The sequence below is a fragment of the Numenius arquata genome, chromosome 2 (assembly GCF_964106895.1).
Source record: "Numenius arquata chromosome 2, bNumArq3.hap1.1, whole genome shotgun sequence".
Lineage (NCBI taxonomy): Eukaryota > Metazoa > Chordata > Aves > Charadriiformes > Scolopacidae > Numenius > Numenius arquata.
This window is the reverse complement of record NC_133577.1, coordinates 13,891,716-13,906,433: the sequence shown is the minus strand read 5'-3', so window position 1 is coordinate 13,906,433 and position 14,718 is coordinate 13,891,716. Positions and strand designations below refer to the sequence as shown.

The 14,718-nt window shown below is 44.0% G+C and overlaps 1 protein-coding gene across 1 annotated transcript in view; it reads left to right on the top strand.

The window, feature by feature from the left end:
- The first annotated feature begins 2,150 nt into the window (after positions 1-2,150).
- The window catches only part of LOC141476810 (SAM and SH3 domain-containing protein 1-like), a 560,858-nt gene continuing 548,290 nt past the window's right edge, over positions 2,151-14,718 (top strand). Inside the window, exons 1-2 of the mRNA XM_074165606.1 lie at positions 2,151-2,170; positions 2,555-3,092. Of these exons, the coding sequence (XP_074021707.1) occupies positions 2,151-2,170; positions 2,555-3,092 (558 nt within the window). The remainder of the gene's footprint in view (positions 2,171-2,554; positions 3,093-14,718) is intronic.

Genomic DNA, 14,718 nt, shown 5'->3' with positions numbered 1-14,718 from the left:
AATTTCTCTGGCATTGTCAGTCTTTCACCAGGTCTGTGAAGAGAAGGTAATTGCTGCTTCAATCTCCATCTCGGGGTGGGGGGCATCTGTGAGTCTGGTTTTGCTAAATTTGGCCGAAACCACGACACCTGAGAAAAGGGTTTGAAATATTATGTATTCTGGAAAGAAAATAAGATACAGAAAAAGAGGGATGGAAGGAGATTTTAAAAGGAATAAAATGCTGTTCCTTCCTTTCTCCTCTTTTAGCACGTGAATCTGATCTCTAGGCTTTATACCCAGAAACTGCATTTTAAACACTTTTAAATATCTAACCTTTTCAAAACACCTTGCAATACAATGTTTTTCATGAGAATGCTGCTACGCTACATAATCCTGCGGTGAACTACCACGAAGTCCCGAGGACAAATGAGGGCCTATCTGCTAAAGAAACCTGTTTACAGGTTTACATCAGGAAACCTGTTACAAACAAAACCCACCAAATTACAAAAGTGAGTGTGTTCCTCCTCTGGCACCCCTGCTCCTAGCAGCGGTGTGCTGCGGGGCGGCAGGATGGGTGCCCCCACTATCGGTCCCCAGCTCCCCCCTGCCCGTGAACCGGGTACTGACCCTGGCCCTTCTGCCGGGACCCGACAGGCAGGGCCAGCCTGAAACGCTCCCTCAGTATCCCACGCATCGCGGCTGAAGCGTCTGCCGAGGGAAGGGGATTTTCGTGAGTAAACAAGTTTCAACCTGTTTTAAATTAAAATGGCAGCGGGGTGCACGCCTCATCCCCCTGGGGGTCCGCAAGGGGAGCGGCGAGACCCTGCCACCCCGCCCCGCCACCCGCCGGGCCGGCTGGGGCGGCGGGTTCGGGCCGGGCCGCGGTCGGGCGGCGCTTTCCGCGGCGGCCTGACGGGGGCGCTGCGAGCCCGGCCTTGCGGGCCGAGCGCGGCGGGCAGCGTGCGGCGCCTCCGCCGGCCCGGGCAGCCCGCGGCGGCGGGTGGGAGAGCGGAGCCAACGCCTCCCGCCTCTCCTCACCGCTTCCCGGAGACGCGGAGGGGACGCTCTTCCCCGCCGACAGCCCCGATCCCCCTCTCCCTTCCCCCGAAGGGTCGCCCTTCGGCCGCGAAGGGGCTCGGAGAGCCGCCGCCGCCGTCGGTCGCCCCGTCCCGAGGGCGCTGGAGGGCAGCTCCCGGGGCCGTAACGCCTCGGCGCGGTGCCTCTCCCTTGCCGGGTGGAAGGCGGCCGGGCAGTCCCGCCGGATCTCTCGGGGAGCGGAGGCAGCCCCCCGCCCCTGCCCGGCCGGGCTGCCTTGCCCCCGGGCGGCCGCACGCCGCCCCCTCGGTCGGTCTGGGGGGCGACCGGCAGCGGGGCCGGCGGGGAAAGTTGGAAAGGCCGTGGGGAGGGCGCGGGGCAGGGGGCTGGCAGCGGGGTGACGGGCGCGGAGGAGGAGCGGGGAGAAGCCGCACCGGAGCACCGGGAGGAGCCGGAGGAAATCTGCTGGCGGCGCGTCAGGCGCCTCGGGGGAAGGGGAGGACGGAGGACCCCTGAGGGGAGCACCGTCGCCGGGTACCGCTGGCAGGGAGGGGACAGCACCGCCACCAGCCGGGGGAGGCGGGGGGAGCGCCGGTGACCTGCCGCAGATCAGCTCCGCCGCTGCCGCCGGAGGGTGCGGGGAGCGCCGGCTGCCCGCACGGCCCCGCCGCCTCCCGAGGGCGGCTGCGGGCAGCGGCGGGAGGGACAGGGGAGAGCGGGGAAAGTTGTGGGCGGCGGGAGCGGGGCTGCGTGCCCCGGAGGGGCAGGGGGGCACCGCCGGCATCAGCGCGGAGAAAGTGGGGTTGGAAAGCAGTTTCTGGGCGCTTTGCCGCCGAAGCGCGTTTAACCATCATCCCAGGGATGAAGGGGAACTGGGAAAGTAACTCGGAAAAGTGAATGGGATTCTTATCGGTTTTTTTTTCTTTTTTTTTTTTTTCTTACCTAATCTGAAAGGACCCGCTTAAAAGGAAAGCAGAAGCCGCCGTGTGCACCCGCTGCCGGGAGAGATACGGGAAAGGAGGGCACTGCACGCTGGCACCCCTGCCTGGGCTGGGCGAGGGTGCGGGATCCTGCGCTCGGTTCTCCCCCAACACGATGGTGTACCAAAGCAGCTACACATAGTAAAGAGATTCATCATGCGACAGAGCGCAGGAAGGTGAGACAGAAGCAGAAACAGAAACTAACACTGAAAGGAAGAGGGGAAAAAAAAGACAGCGACTGCGAATTACTTCCAGAGAAAGTGGGTGGATGTTGTGCAGCAGCGACTTGGGATTTTAGGGGATGCACCCTTATATTTTGCTTCTCTCCAGTCCGAGTCTCCCTTCTCCGGTGCCAGAAAGCTGCTGTACTTGGTGGTAGGAAAACAGGAGGAGGAATAAACAGGAGGGTTTCGTTCAGCAGTGCTTGCGATGCCCTATTGATCTGCTTTAAGGCTTTTAATTATTTTTTTTCCTGGTGGATGTTGATTTCTTGACCTTGATTTTAAGTCCTTTTAGTTGCATCGCAGCTTTTGGTTTGTGTTTTTATTTCCTTTGGCGAGGAGTGCTAAGGGGGAGGCTGGCTTCGGTGCTGAAAGTTGCAATCGTTATTTTGGAGCCAGCATGTGCACCAACATAGTCTACGAGTGGCTGAAGACCCTGCAGCTCCCCCAGTACGCGGAGTCCTTCGTCGATAATGGCTACGACGACTTGGAGGTCTGCAAGCAGATCGGGGACCCGGACCTGGATGCCATCGGCGTTGCCGTGCCCCACCACCGGCGCCGGATCCACGAAGCCGTGCGGCGGCTGAAGGAGGCGGACGAGCGGGCGGCGGGGCTCTACTTCACCCTGGAGCCGCCGCCGCCGCCGCCCCCTCCGCGGCCGGCGCCCCCCGCCGCCGGGCGCTGCCCCCGCCGGCCGGCGGGGCAGGATGGGGGGACACGGCGGGGGGCGGCCCCCCGGTACCGCCCCGGCGGGCGGCGGGGGGCGGCCGGCGGCGGGGGGCTGGCCGCCTACCCCCGGCTGAAACTGAAGATCATGATCCGGGACAAGCTCATCCGCGACGGCATCAACCTGAGTAAACCCCCCTACTCCAACAAGGTAAGAAGGTCCCGGCCCCCCCCCTCCCGCCGGCCGCTGCCCTCAGGACGGGCCGTGGTCTCAGGTGTGGTGAGGCAGTGGTGGCAGCTGGACAAGTCCTCCCACCCAGCTGGAGATGTGGGGGTCCGTCCGGCAGGGCTTGGTCCCAACTCTGCCGTGCACTGGTTCTGAGCGTCACCGCTGTGCCTGTGGCATTTTTGGAGGGAAACATGGTCAGGACTTCACACCAGCCGGGTGTGAAGAGGAGTGAGGCCAAAACGGGTCAGATCCCGCAGTGCTTGTTGGTCTGATGTGGACTCACAGGGTGGTGCAGCGTTGTGCTGTGTTTTGGTTTCACCGCTATTTTTTTCATTAACCGGTTCTTTTAGTCCAGTCTAGTTTGGGGCGTGAAGGCAGAAATTGACAGGGCGGTCTTAATGGTTTGGGGTTTTGTTTGTTTGTTTTCCTTTTCTGTGAAACTTTTCCATTGTGTTGGTGAGTGATGGCTTCTCTCATCTTTTGTTAAAGGTCATATTTTAGTGTCAGTTTCTGTTGGCGCAATGGCTCATGAAGCAAGTGGTAATCTGGCTGGAGGAACAGCTCCTTCTGTTGCCTGGATTTATTTACTGGAGGATGGTAGTGACTGGTGAATGTCAAAACTATTCATCAGCCGCTCCAGCATAGGTTGGTCTATCTCCAGGACACGCAGTCTACTGAAAGGCCAGAAAAATGCAGGTCTTGGAAGAGTGCATTCCAGTTTGATGAAACCCCAATATTTACCTAATTCTTATCTTTTGAAAAGGTTAAAATGTAAGATTAATGTGGTTTGGAAGATAGAAATTGTTTTGTCTCAAGTTTTCTGTAGGTTTCCTGCTGAAAACATTATATACGGAATAAATAAAATGATAGAATTAAGTGGATAATACCACAGAGGAGAAAATGATTTGTGAAAGAAAATAAGTTATTTTAATGCATGGTGGCTTCAGAGTTCAGAATTAAGTGCTTCAAAGTTGTTTGATGACCCTAGTTGCCTTTATTTTCTTTAATGATTTGAAGTCTGATTTTTCAGAAAGACTGAGCAGTTGCAATTGACATTCAACTTGTGGGTACTTTGTATCTCTGAAAAGCTTATGGAGGGATGAAAGCAAGGTGATGGGGAAGTCTGCAGATCTGGGTTTACAGAAATGTGAGGAGTTAAAATTGAGAATGAATGATCTGCTGTAGGGGACCTGGATGTGAGGTCAAACCAGGACAATAACAATGTGGAGGTGCGGGTACTAAGACTCCTCGGACAGTAAGTTTCAGGACTCCAATTTTTTTACAGCTTGGTGATAGAGGGCCACTAGTTACTTCTCAAGTACAGTACAGTTTGAGATATTTGTTTGTTCTCTTTTCCTGAAACATCTGGCTAATGACGTTGTCAGAGAGGGTGTATCAAATCTGATAGGACAGTAGGCAAATCTAACAAAGCATCCACGGACATATACATATCTAGTCTAAGTACAGCATCTTCAAAAAGTTACTGTATCATTTTTTGAAAGATTTTTTTTTCTCCCTCCCTTTGAAGTGATACATCATTGAACTGACACCCTTCTGACACTACCATTAAATGTCTTATATAAAAGACCTTCTATGGAAATTCTGTCTTATCATTGTAGCTGCAGCACGTTACCCACCTCTGTAGCTCCATTTCACTTCTTGCTTTTGAGTTTGTGTATGTTCACAGTCACCAGTTTCATCTTACCAGGTGAATCCTCTACCTTTTCTCTTCTATATCTCCTCCATAGGAAATGTAAAATTTCTAAGATGCCAGCATATGACATCAAGGAAATTCAAATCTTTGGCGTTGATTTCTTCTTTAGCTCACCTTATTTTAATTTGATGGGTCTGATAATAGTGTGGATTAACTGTCAGGGCAAGCTCGTCTTACACGGAAAGCATCACTCAGCTTTAATTGGTTTAAATTTAAATGAATATTTTGAAATAGAAAAAGGAACTAAGCTTACTTTCCTAGTTTTATTTCAGCCTGTGGTGTCAATGTATTTATTCTGGATGATAAATGCATATAACATAATTTTTTTTACAGTAATAGAAAAACTTTCTCCATCTCCTCAGTGTGAATCACTTCACATCATAGCATGTTGTAAGAAATCATAAAGCTGGCAAGATCTGAGTGTGTGTTGCTCAACATGTGTTATTCTGAATGCCACCCACTGTAGCAATCCATCTCCAAAACGGCTTAAAGGGAATAGTGAAAGATCACGTCACTGTGAATTATTCATTGGATGTAGTTTAGAGCAAGAAAAATGAAATACTGTATTCTTTCATTTGGGAAAGAGCCATATTATAACAGTGTCTCTTTAAAAAAAATCACCAAGCTCTAGAAAATTGTGGATATAACTTAAGCAACCTGTATTGTACTTTTTATATAGAATATGCAGTGTACAGACTTCGGAATGTCAAAAAAAACCTGGGATGTACTCTCTGCATAGGATGAAAGAATCAGCTTGAGGTTTGAGTTAGGTTTTTTGTATACGTTTTCTACACATCTGTCTACAGATGGTCGTGTGGATATTCTGGAGCAGGGCACTGGACACTGACCTATTTGACATCTATTTGCATTGCCAGTGCTGCTGAGCTGCTAACTAGCCTTTCACTTCCCTCCATGGCTTACCTGGAGAATGCCATCATCTTTTCCTGTTAATATCTATGAATGGAAATTAGTATCTCTGAACAGAGGAGCATGCTTGTGTGTGTATGTATGTATGAGCAACCTGGTCTAGTGGGAGTTGTCCCTGCCCATGGCAGGGGGGTTGGAACAAGATGATCTTTAAGGTCCCTTCCAAGCTAAACCATTCTATGATTCTATGTGTATATGCATTTTACTTGTTTCCTGAAGAATACTTCATGTGTTCAGTTATGTAGTTCTCAGACAATTTCAGAGTTTTATTTGAAAACGTCCCTGAGAAGTGGAAGTGCTGCTCCTCTGTCTTGTTTATAGCCTTTTGCCAGCTGCCTGAGCTGTAGATATGTCAAAAGATCAAAAGTGAGTATTGGGTGTGGATGTGGAGATGTTAAAAGCATCCTTTTGCTTTCAGCGTTGTTGCTGTATTTTCAAATGAAGGGTGAAACAACAGAATGGGAAGGATAGAAATGCATCGGCATGGTAAATTTAAGTTTAACTTAGTTTGATTACAGTCAGCAGAAATGACTAACAACTGCTTAGCAGAGCTTAATATAATTCTCTTAAGACATGCAAACTTTGAATTGAAGCCATGTGTGTGGGTGACTTCAGACATGGAGAATTATCACAAGCCACATCTTGATTATTTCCATGGAGAGTTAGAACAAGGCTTTACCTCCTCAAATTGCATCATATATTTTTCAGGTATACACCAAGGAATGTAACTGTAACTGAGGAGAACTCTGTAGAAGTCAGGTTTTTGTTCTATGTCGGTAATGCTCCTTAATACTCAAAGCCTTTTATTTTAGTTTCATGCCTGCTGTTGCTGGCTGATAGCCTTAGAAGTCTCATAGAAAGAAGACATCTTAGAAGTCTCTAAGAAACCTCTTGTGGAGGTGATGGGCCTGAATGCCCTTCAAACAAGAACCTGCGGTACATCTCTGAGTCAAGTGAAACATCTGTGTCATCTCAAAACATCTAGCTGCTTTAAAAAGTTATCCTTGATGGTTGTAATTCTGTCCTTAATTAGGAACTTAATTATGCCCAGTGTAGGAATACCATTAATATTGCTTTGCCATGTAGAAGTTTTGGGGGATGAACTGATGACAGAAGGAAACCAAAATGAGCATCCCCCCTGGGTTCCAGTGAAGATGAACAAAGAAAAGCGTGGCACTGACCTGAACTAGCCAGATCAGAGGAAGTAGAGCCTTTACCTCCATACGTAGATATTTCTTGCCTTAGTGGGCTTGTTGCAAAACGGATTATGTCTATGCGGGTTTGAGCAGGAGTAGTGTCACTAAATGTCACTGTGGTAGGGAAAGCAGAGGAGCACCGATTTTGTCAATATAAAGACAAGTACAGTACCTCATTGTGGAACATGCCAAGAGAAATTAAGTATTCTATTTATCTTGAATATAGATTAAGTGACATTTAATAGTTTATTGGAGTTTCATTACTATTTCTAATTGAAATCAATGGCCTGGCCTGTTTCTTGAAGAACTTTATTCAATTTTGCAGCTGTGGAGAGTTGCAAATACATTAAAATTCACTAAAAACATACATGCATTTAAAGCTTCCACACCAATTAAGATGATTTGCTTAGCCTCAGTAAAGTTATACTCATGTAGATTTCAATATTTGTTAGAGAGAATAAAACTAGTGTGACATGTATGTGTACGTGACCCCATTGTCACTCACTGTGCTGTTCATGATTATCAGCATGCTTGGAAAACAAACAGTAAAAATTCAGCTGCATTTGAGGTCATAATCTCAAGAGTTCAAGCAGATGTAGAAAAGTAAGAAGTCATATCCAAGTGAGTATCTGCTTAAAGACCCAACCACATTTTTTTAAGTTCTGTGCTGATGATATAGCACAGATTTGTGGTTCTGATTAAATCTTTGTTTAATCCTTGCCACTACAAAATGAGGAATATTTCACGTAAGTTAAATGTTAAGAGGTAAAGATGCCAGTAATACTGCTATGAAATACAGTGGTTCAAGCTGAGTCTGGGGCTGGATAATGTAGTCAGTGCTTTAGATATTTACAGGAGTGAATTCAGTGAATTAAAAATATTGTGCTTTGAAGAAATGGCAACACTCACCCATACTAGAATGAAACATGAACCTTTTTCTAAAGACCTGGCTGCTTTGGAATAACTGCATCAAGTCTGATTAGCAGAGCGTTCTCAAATATGCCTTGGGGAAAGCTGCCTATTGACAAAAGTACCAGTGCATTAAGTAGTAACAATATTTTCATGGCAATAAATTAGCAAAGCTACAGGCAATGTTCAGGAAGTGAAAAGGTATTTTTTATAAGAAAACACTGGATTTGCTTTTGACTTCATAACTCTGTTTTCTTTTAAAGAAAACATAGCACCTCATATATTGGGCAGTTGTTTCAAAGTCCTGGTTTATTAAACTAATGGAAAACAAACAGGAGAAGGTCTTCTTCTAATCAGACCATTAAGGCAAAATGTTGCAGAATATGACAGTACTGTGTCATATTCGCATTTGAATTGTTCCTGAATAAAGTGTATTCAATAATCTCCTCTGGAAACATTGAATGTAATCTTCTTGGGTTTCATTTTCATTTCAGTTCTGAGGAGAGGAAGATCCTGTTAGGGTATATGAAAAGTGGAGAGAGGGTAGTATCAACTCCACAGCCTTCTCGCCCCCTTTCTACTGTCGTGTTCAGTGCATTTTCTCAGCTCTGGTCGTGGCGGGGGCTGGCAGAGGAGAAGGGGAGCGTGTGGCTCCCAGCTCCGAGGAACTGTGCGGGGCTGAGCAGCCTGGCACTGGGAGCAGCAGCAGCAGCCCTGGAAGGGGGATCCTTCCTGTGTCCTCCACATGGCTCTAAGTTTGAAGGAAAAGCTAAACTTACAGGTTCCTGACAAAAGAGAAATGCCTGGCCTCTTGTCGGTCCCTGAAGGCTTTTGCTTCCACTGAAGGACACTTGTGGTGTCCTTTGCACCACAGACCACTGTTGTGCAAAGCAGAACTGAGTTTTTTCACGTAATGCGGGGATTTGTGTCCATACTGCACCTCAACAGAGACACCACCAGTGGTGTGGCAAAAGTCTAACTACCAGTTTCACTCCCACACACCCAGAAACCTGTCTTGTTTTAAACAAATTTGGTGATCCTAAGTCTTTCTGAGGAAAAAGCACATTTTAAGAAAAATATTTCTGTTGATCCCCCCACCCCCAGAGCTTCTGTCTCTGCCATATGTAGGATGATGAAACCCATACACACAACCGTGTGTGAGGAATACCAAAGAAACCAAGATAATTTCTCACCAATGAAGTAATCTTGTGAACCATGTTTCTAGTTCGGTTTATGACCAATATCACTCTCTCACATATACTGTAACACATAGGGCATGTGTCCCTGATTTCAGATGTGAAATTGAAGAATTTGCCTAAAGTAATGAAAAATTTTAGACAGATGAAGCATTGGGACCCACTACTGCAGCATCTTTGTCCATTACCTTATGATTTAGAGTAAACTTCCTTACATGTAAGTAACAGAAAAACGATCAAGGAATAACCATTAACTTGGCTATATGGCAATTAGTTATGCCTGTTAATTTTGCCTATTAGTTATACCCTGTGTGCATATGTCATTATGAAGAGTCTCTATCCACTAAGGTGTATAGATCCATATGTATAATCTGAAACATACTACCAGCTATTACAGAATTTTTGAAAAGTGCAGCAGAGGGGTTTGAAGTGACAGGAATATTGTTATTGCAGATTAGGAATGAATTTATTATATCACTTACAGGAGCTCACTTACTGGTTTTAGACTCTTCCAAAGCAGGAGAGGACAGAATGAGTTAAGACTAGATTGGTAGGTTCAACTTTTAAATTTCTTGCTTTGTCAGTTTGAATGAGCCCCTTTGCTTGGCATTTGACAAAGCTATCTGGTTCAATCTCTTTGTCTAGGCTAATATGACATCTCATATTGATGTACTTATCTTGACAAATGTGGTGGCTTGTACACGCTGCAGGAATTGTCATTTATTAAAAGAGCTCGGCGGTGCTATGTTTAGCACTGCCATGTTATTTTGGGACCGGCTGTGGAGCAGGAAGGGGAGAATCGGGTGAACCTTCCCTGACACTGGCAGTCTGTGAGCTGGGTTGGCCCAAAACTATCTCCAGTGACTCATCCAGCCTCTTCGGTTTGTTACTTGCAGATAGTAAAAAACTTTTCTTACTGCCAAACAAAAGAGAAGTGGTGTGTCACATGAAACACAAGTAGAAGGGCCTTCAAATAGTATCTTATCCTGGTTCTCACAAACTCAGCAGGATGTGAGTGACAGTGATGCATGCCTCTCACGGGAGCCTTGCTCCTCCAGTTGGGCTCATTCCCAGTGAAGTCAGTGGGGGTTTTGCCAGTGATTTCATTTGATGCTGGGTTTGGCGTGAAGTGTTCGAATTTAAATCAGCTAACAAGCACACCCTTACCGACTGTAAATGTTGTGGTGGGTGAGAACAGGATGACATGAGATGAGAATGATAAATACATCAGTAGCATGCAAAAAAAAGAAATCGGGACTTTTCAGAGCTTTGAATATCACCGTTAGCAGCTTGAACAGCAGCAAGGCAGACTTCTGAACATAGATCTAACAGGTTTGTGCTAGAATAAATGTTTGGTAAATATTGTCTGAAATCTCCAGTAATGTATATTGGTTGGACCCAAGTACACATAGTTGTTTACAGCTGTCCTCTCAGTAACTTAAAACTAGGGAGAAATGGCAATAATATTTAGCAAATAAAACTTACAATTGGGTACAAATGTATGTCTTCCACAAATTCTTTTTTCCCCAAGAAGAATTGCATTGGTTTTGAGGATCCACACCTGAAGGAGGGACGTGGTGTTATCACTGCATATGATGTCAGTCGGAACTTTATGGGGAAGGTAAGTCTGGTTCTGATGTCTGTGCCTCAGAAACCACTCAGTACATTTGGTGTGGTTGATAAAAGAATTAAAAAGCTGGAAAAAACCTTGCCTTTCAGTCAGGGACTAAGAAAAGCTTGCACTGTTTTTTTTCCCAGAGTTAGTTAAGTGGCCACTTGGCCATGCTCTCATATGCACGGAAGGAAATATTTTTATTAGCAGAAAAAGGCATTGAGAACTTCAGTGGCTGAGAGCTGGAGCTAGGCTATTCATGCTGTGAAGAAGGCCAAAAGCCAGTATAAACCAAAAACTTAATAAGTCAATATTCCATAGAGGAAAAAAAACAACCTCAAAACCTAAAACTAGGAGTGGGCGCCAGTTCTGCATCAGTGCCCTTGGTTTGCGGATAGAGATGTTTGCTGGGAGTGACTGTTCTGTGCTAGCAAGCTCCTGTCCCTTGGGCTCCATATCTCTAAGTCTGCCTCAGGGCACATGATCTTCTTCCCTAAGCGTGATCTCTTTCCCATCCAAGAATGTATGTCTTTTGCCTTAGGTCTCCCTAACCTTTTTCTCCCCAATCTGCATTCCATATCTCTCTCCTACTGCCCCAGAGTCTCAGGCTTTCGGATCCTTTCTCTCCCACTCAGGAGAGCGGGGTCATCACTTCTCTCTCCTTTGTGCTCAGTGCCCCCATCAGCCTTCCCATTGACCAATGCAGGTGGCTGAGCCCAAGTTGTTCTCATAAAACTAAAGCTCTAGAGTGAGATCTTAAAAATTTCAATCTTAAAATTGCCATAGGCTGCAGTTATCCAGAGTCCCTCCAGACCCAGTCCTGTGGAAGAAAGAAGGATCTAGGAAAAGGAGGATGTATTATTATAGCTTTCAAACACATTTATGGGACTGACTTGGTCTTTTTGAAGCAAGACTGAATGTAAAATGTTAATTTTATAAAAATATAAGAGTTTTAACCTCATCAAAAGTTATGAGTTCAATGAAAACTGTTGAAAGAATTTTTTTGCATAATTTTTTAGTGCTCATCATGTGATCATGATAATTACTTCTAATTGCAGCATCTCTGAATTCTTGTCCGAATATTTCATGGTTGCCAAAATGTTTTTCTTCAAATTTTGTTTAAAACCCTTCTACTAATAACTGTGTTGTACTACACTGAGAATTTTTATACAAATGCATCTCTGATCTTTTGTATACCTTAGAGTTAAGGTTTCCCTGTAAATATCCAACTATCAGTGTGGCAACAGTTTTTCCATAGCCAAGGAATGGCAAGTACCAGAATAAAGAATCATCAAGAATCAAATTTTGCCTTGAGAAGGTCTGTCACAGATCTTCATGTGATAGTTCCTATGCTAAAAATTTCAATCAAAAGGTAACAGCAAGTGGCTGTTTCAGCTTCTGAGTCTACATTGTCTCACGTATCAGACCAAACATAACAAGGAAATCTCATTTTAAAACACTAACCTGAAGAAACTCAATGGTTAATAAAGAGAACTGTGGAAATTACTAACCAAGAAGGCTTGTTCATTTGCAAGTGTTAATAATGTTCAAATAAGGAGAGAAACAGAAACTAAGGAAATGTGACTGAAATTATACCAAGAGATCTGGAAAAAGAGTGATTTTGATTTCACCAGCTTTATTATTTTCATGTGAAGAAAATTTATCAGACTTTCCTTTGATAACTTCTAAATAAGATTTTGCCAAGAGAGTGTTTAGGAGAGAGGATTTTCACATACACTTGGTATTTATACAGTGGTAAAAATAATGCTCTGTAGCTTGTGGAGTAGGATGGAGCAAGAGGAAGCTTGACAGGAATACCACTAGCTGGTTTCTGTCCAGCTCTAAAAATTACATACAGTAAGGACATACTTCATGCAGCCAGTGACTAGAAGCAATGAAATGTGTGTGCCATTGCCAATAATGTCAAAACCAAACAAAAACTCCAGTCACTCATTTTGTGTCTTTTTAAGAAGTAACATTAGTATCCCTAGCAAAGATTATGGCAAAATTCTCCTAAAAAGTTGACTTTCTTTACCAGATTTGTGGTCTAAAACCTCAGTCTTTGAAGCAATGTTGAAAAATTCTCCTTTCAGTAGTACTTTGGGTGCTGATGCAATAATTCCCTGGGAAACCAATCTTATTCTTTTGGATAGAAAGGCATGCACAGTGAAAGGAAGGGAACTAACAATTAATTGCAATCAGGTAGCAATGGAAATCACCTGAGCCAGGCTTGCTCCTGGGTACTCTCAAGCTAGTACCCTCAGTGCTCATTTACTTCTATAAGTATGAGTAGCACTGCATGGGTTTGAGCCAGTTTGGATCATTTTTCTAATGAAGTTTAGATAATCTGCAATACTACTTGTCATAGGTAAGTTTTATGCTTATCAATGAAAGCAGATTATCATAATTAGAGGTAGTCTGAATCTCTTGTTGAAGTTGGCTTGTACTGGTACTGTAGTGAGTATGTGATAGTGTGGGTACTGTGCATTTTATAAAATATTACAAAATTGGGTGGTTTTCATGTGAGTCTTCAGTAGCAGGTATTAATTCATCTATATAGGAAGTTGTAAAGGATTGAGGTTTTTCCCGAAGGAATTATTTCATCTTAGAGCTGGAAACTTACTTAACAGAGAATTTATATTCTAAGCTTGCGTATATTAAAAAGAACTGCTTATGCAACCAGTGGATTCATAAAATCAATTCCTATGGTGTCTAACAGGAAATAAGCCCTTGCAGTATATCCTTCCTCTGTGTGTGTGATGGTTTTGGTTTTGGAAGGAGCATAGACATGTCCAGGAGAACTGATTGTTTTCATAGAACTTGTTTTATAGATCTTTCAGTGGCTGAAATTGATGTAATAGTTAATAGTATTGATGTAGATTTGGAAAATAAGGCAAAACTTCCTTTGTGCTGAGCACACTTCTTCCTACGGGGATAGGGAAATGATCATCATCTTCTTAATAAGAAATAGCTTCACACTTGCAGCGAATATGAATTAAATTCGAGGTGAAGGTAGTGAAGGAATTTCAAGGTCTTATTTTGCTTTTCTTCTCCTTGTCTCTCTTGTCATGTTTACCGTGAAAAAAATATCTTTCTCCAATTTGAATTTGCTACATGACTGGATAAAACCAATTTCATCCTTCTACTTGGCACATTCTAAATTCATAATCTCCCCTTTTTTGTTGTTTTCCCGAATAACTTGTGCAGTATGAATATACACTTCATGTACTCAATAGTTTACAGTGGCTAATTTTAGATTTTCAAGATGTGCTATTTTTAACTCAAGTAGTAGCATTGTTTTTCTTTCAAATTAAGCATGGTATTTAAATTCTGTTATGAGCTTTTAGAGGTGATGTCTTAGAAATGACTTTCAAAATGATTGAGGTGTTTTCTCTAACACCTTGCTTGTTTAGACAGTCCCTCCCAGAACTTATATTGGCTCTTTAGTAGTACAAGTTTGCATTTTAATTTTTTTAATTTACTTTATTTTCTGCTCCCCACTCCCTGCCTGCTTAGTATTTGCTGATATATTTCTATTTCTCTGGTTCCTGCTGACAAAAGATTAAAAAATGTCATTCTAAACGGCACTGCTTTTGATCACTCCTTTATTTTAGTGAGGGTTTTGTCTTGCAAAATCTTGCATTTACAAAAACCCCACAAGACTTTTCTGTAGAATCTTTCAGATAGTTACCTGAATAGTAATTATCTATTAGAGATAATGTATATGACCTGACAAGGAATAATATGCTCATGAAGCAATATTTATGGTTTTTATATTTCATGGTTTTAGGGGAGTGCATGAATATTTAGGGTTTAGTTTTAGGGGATTTTGTAGTGGTTTCTAAATAGACTGCAGCACTGAATTTTTGTCTTTGTGTACTTTCCTGCGGTCTGTTTGGTAGCTGCTTGAAAGTGAGACATGTGGAATTTGTAACTGAAACATGGACGTTGGTGGGTAAATAGCGCTTTGATATGAGAGGAAACTTATGCAGCTTAAGCAGCGAGTGTTATCAGTTGCCTTTTCTATAGTAGAAATTTCAAAACTAAAATCATG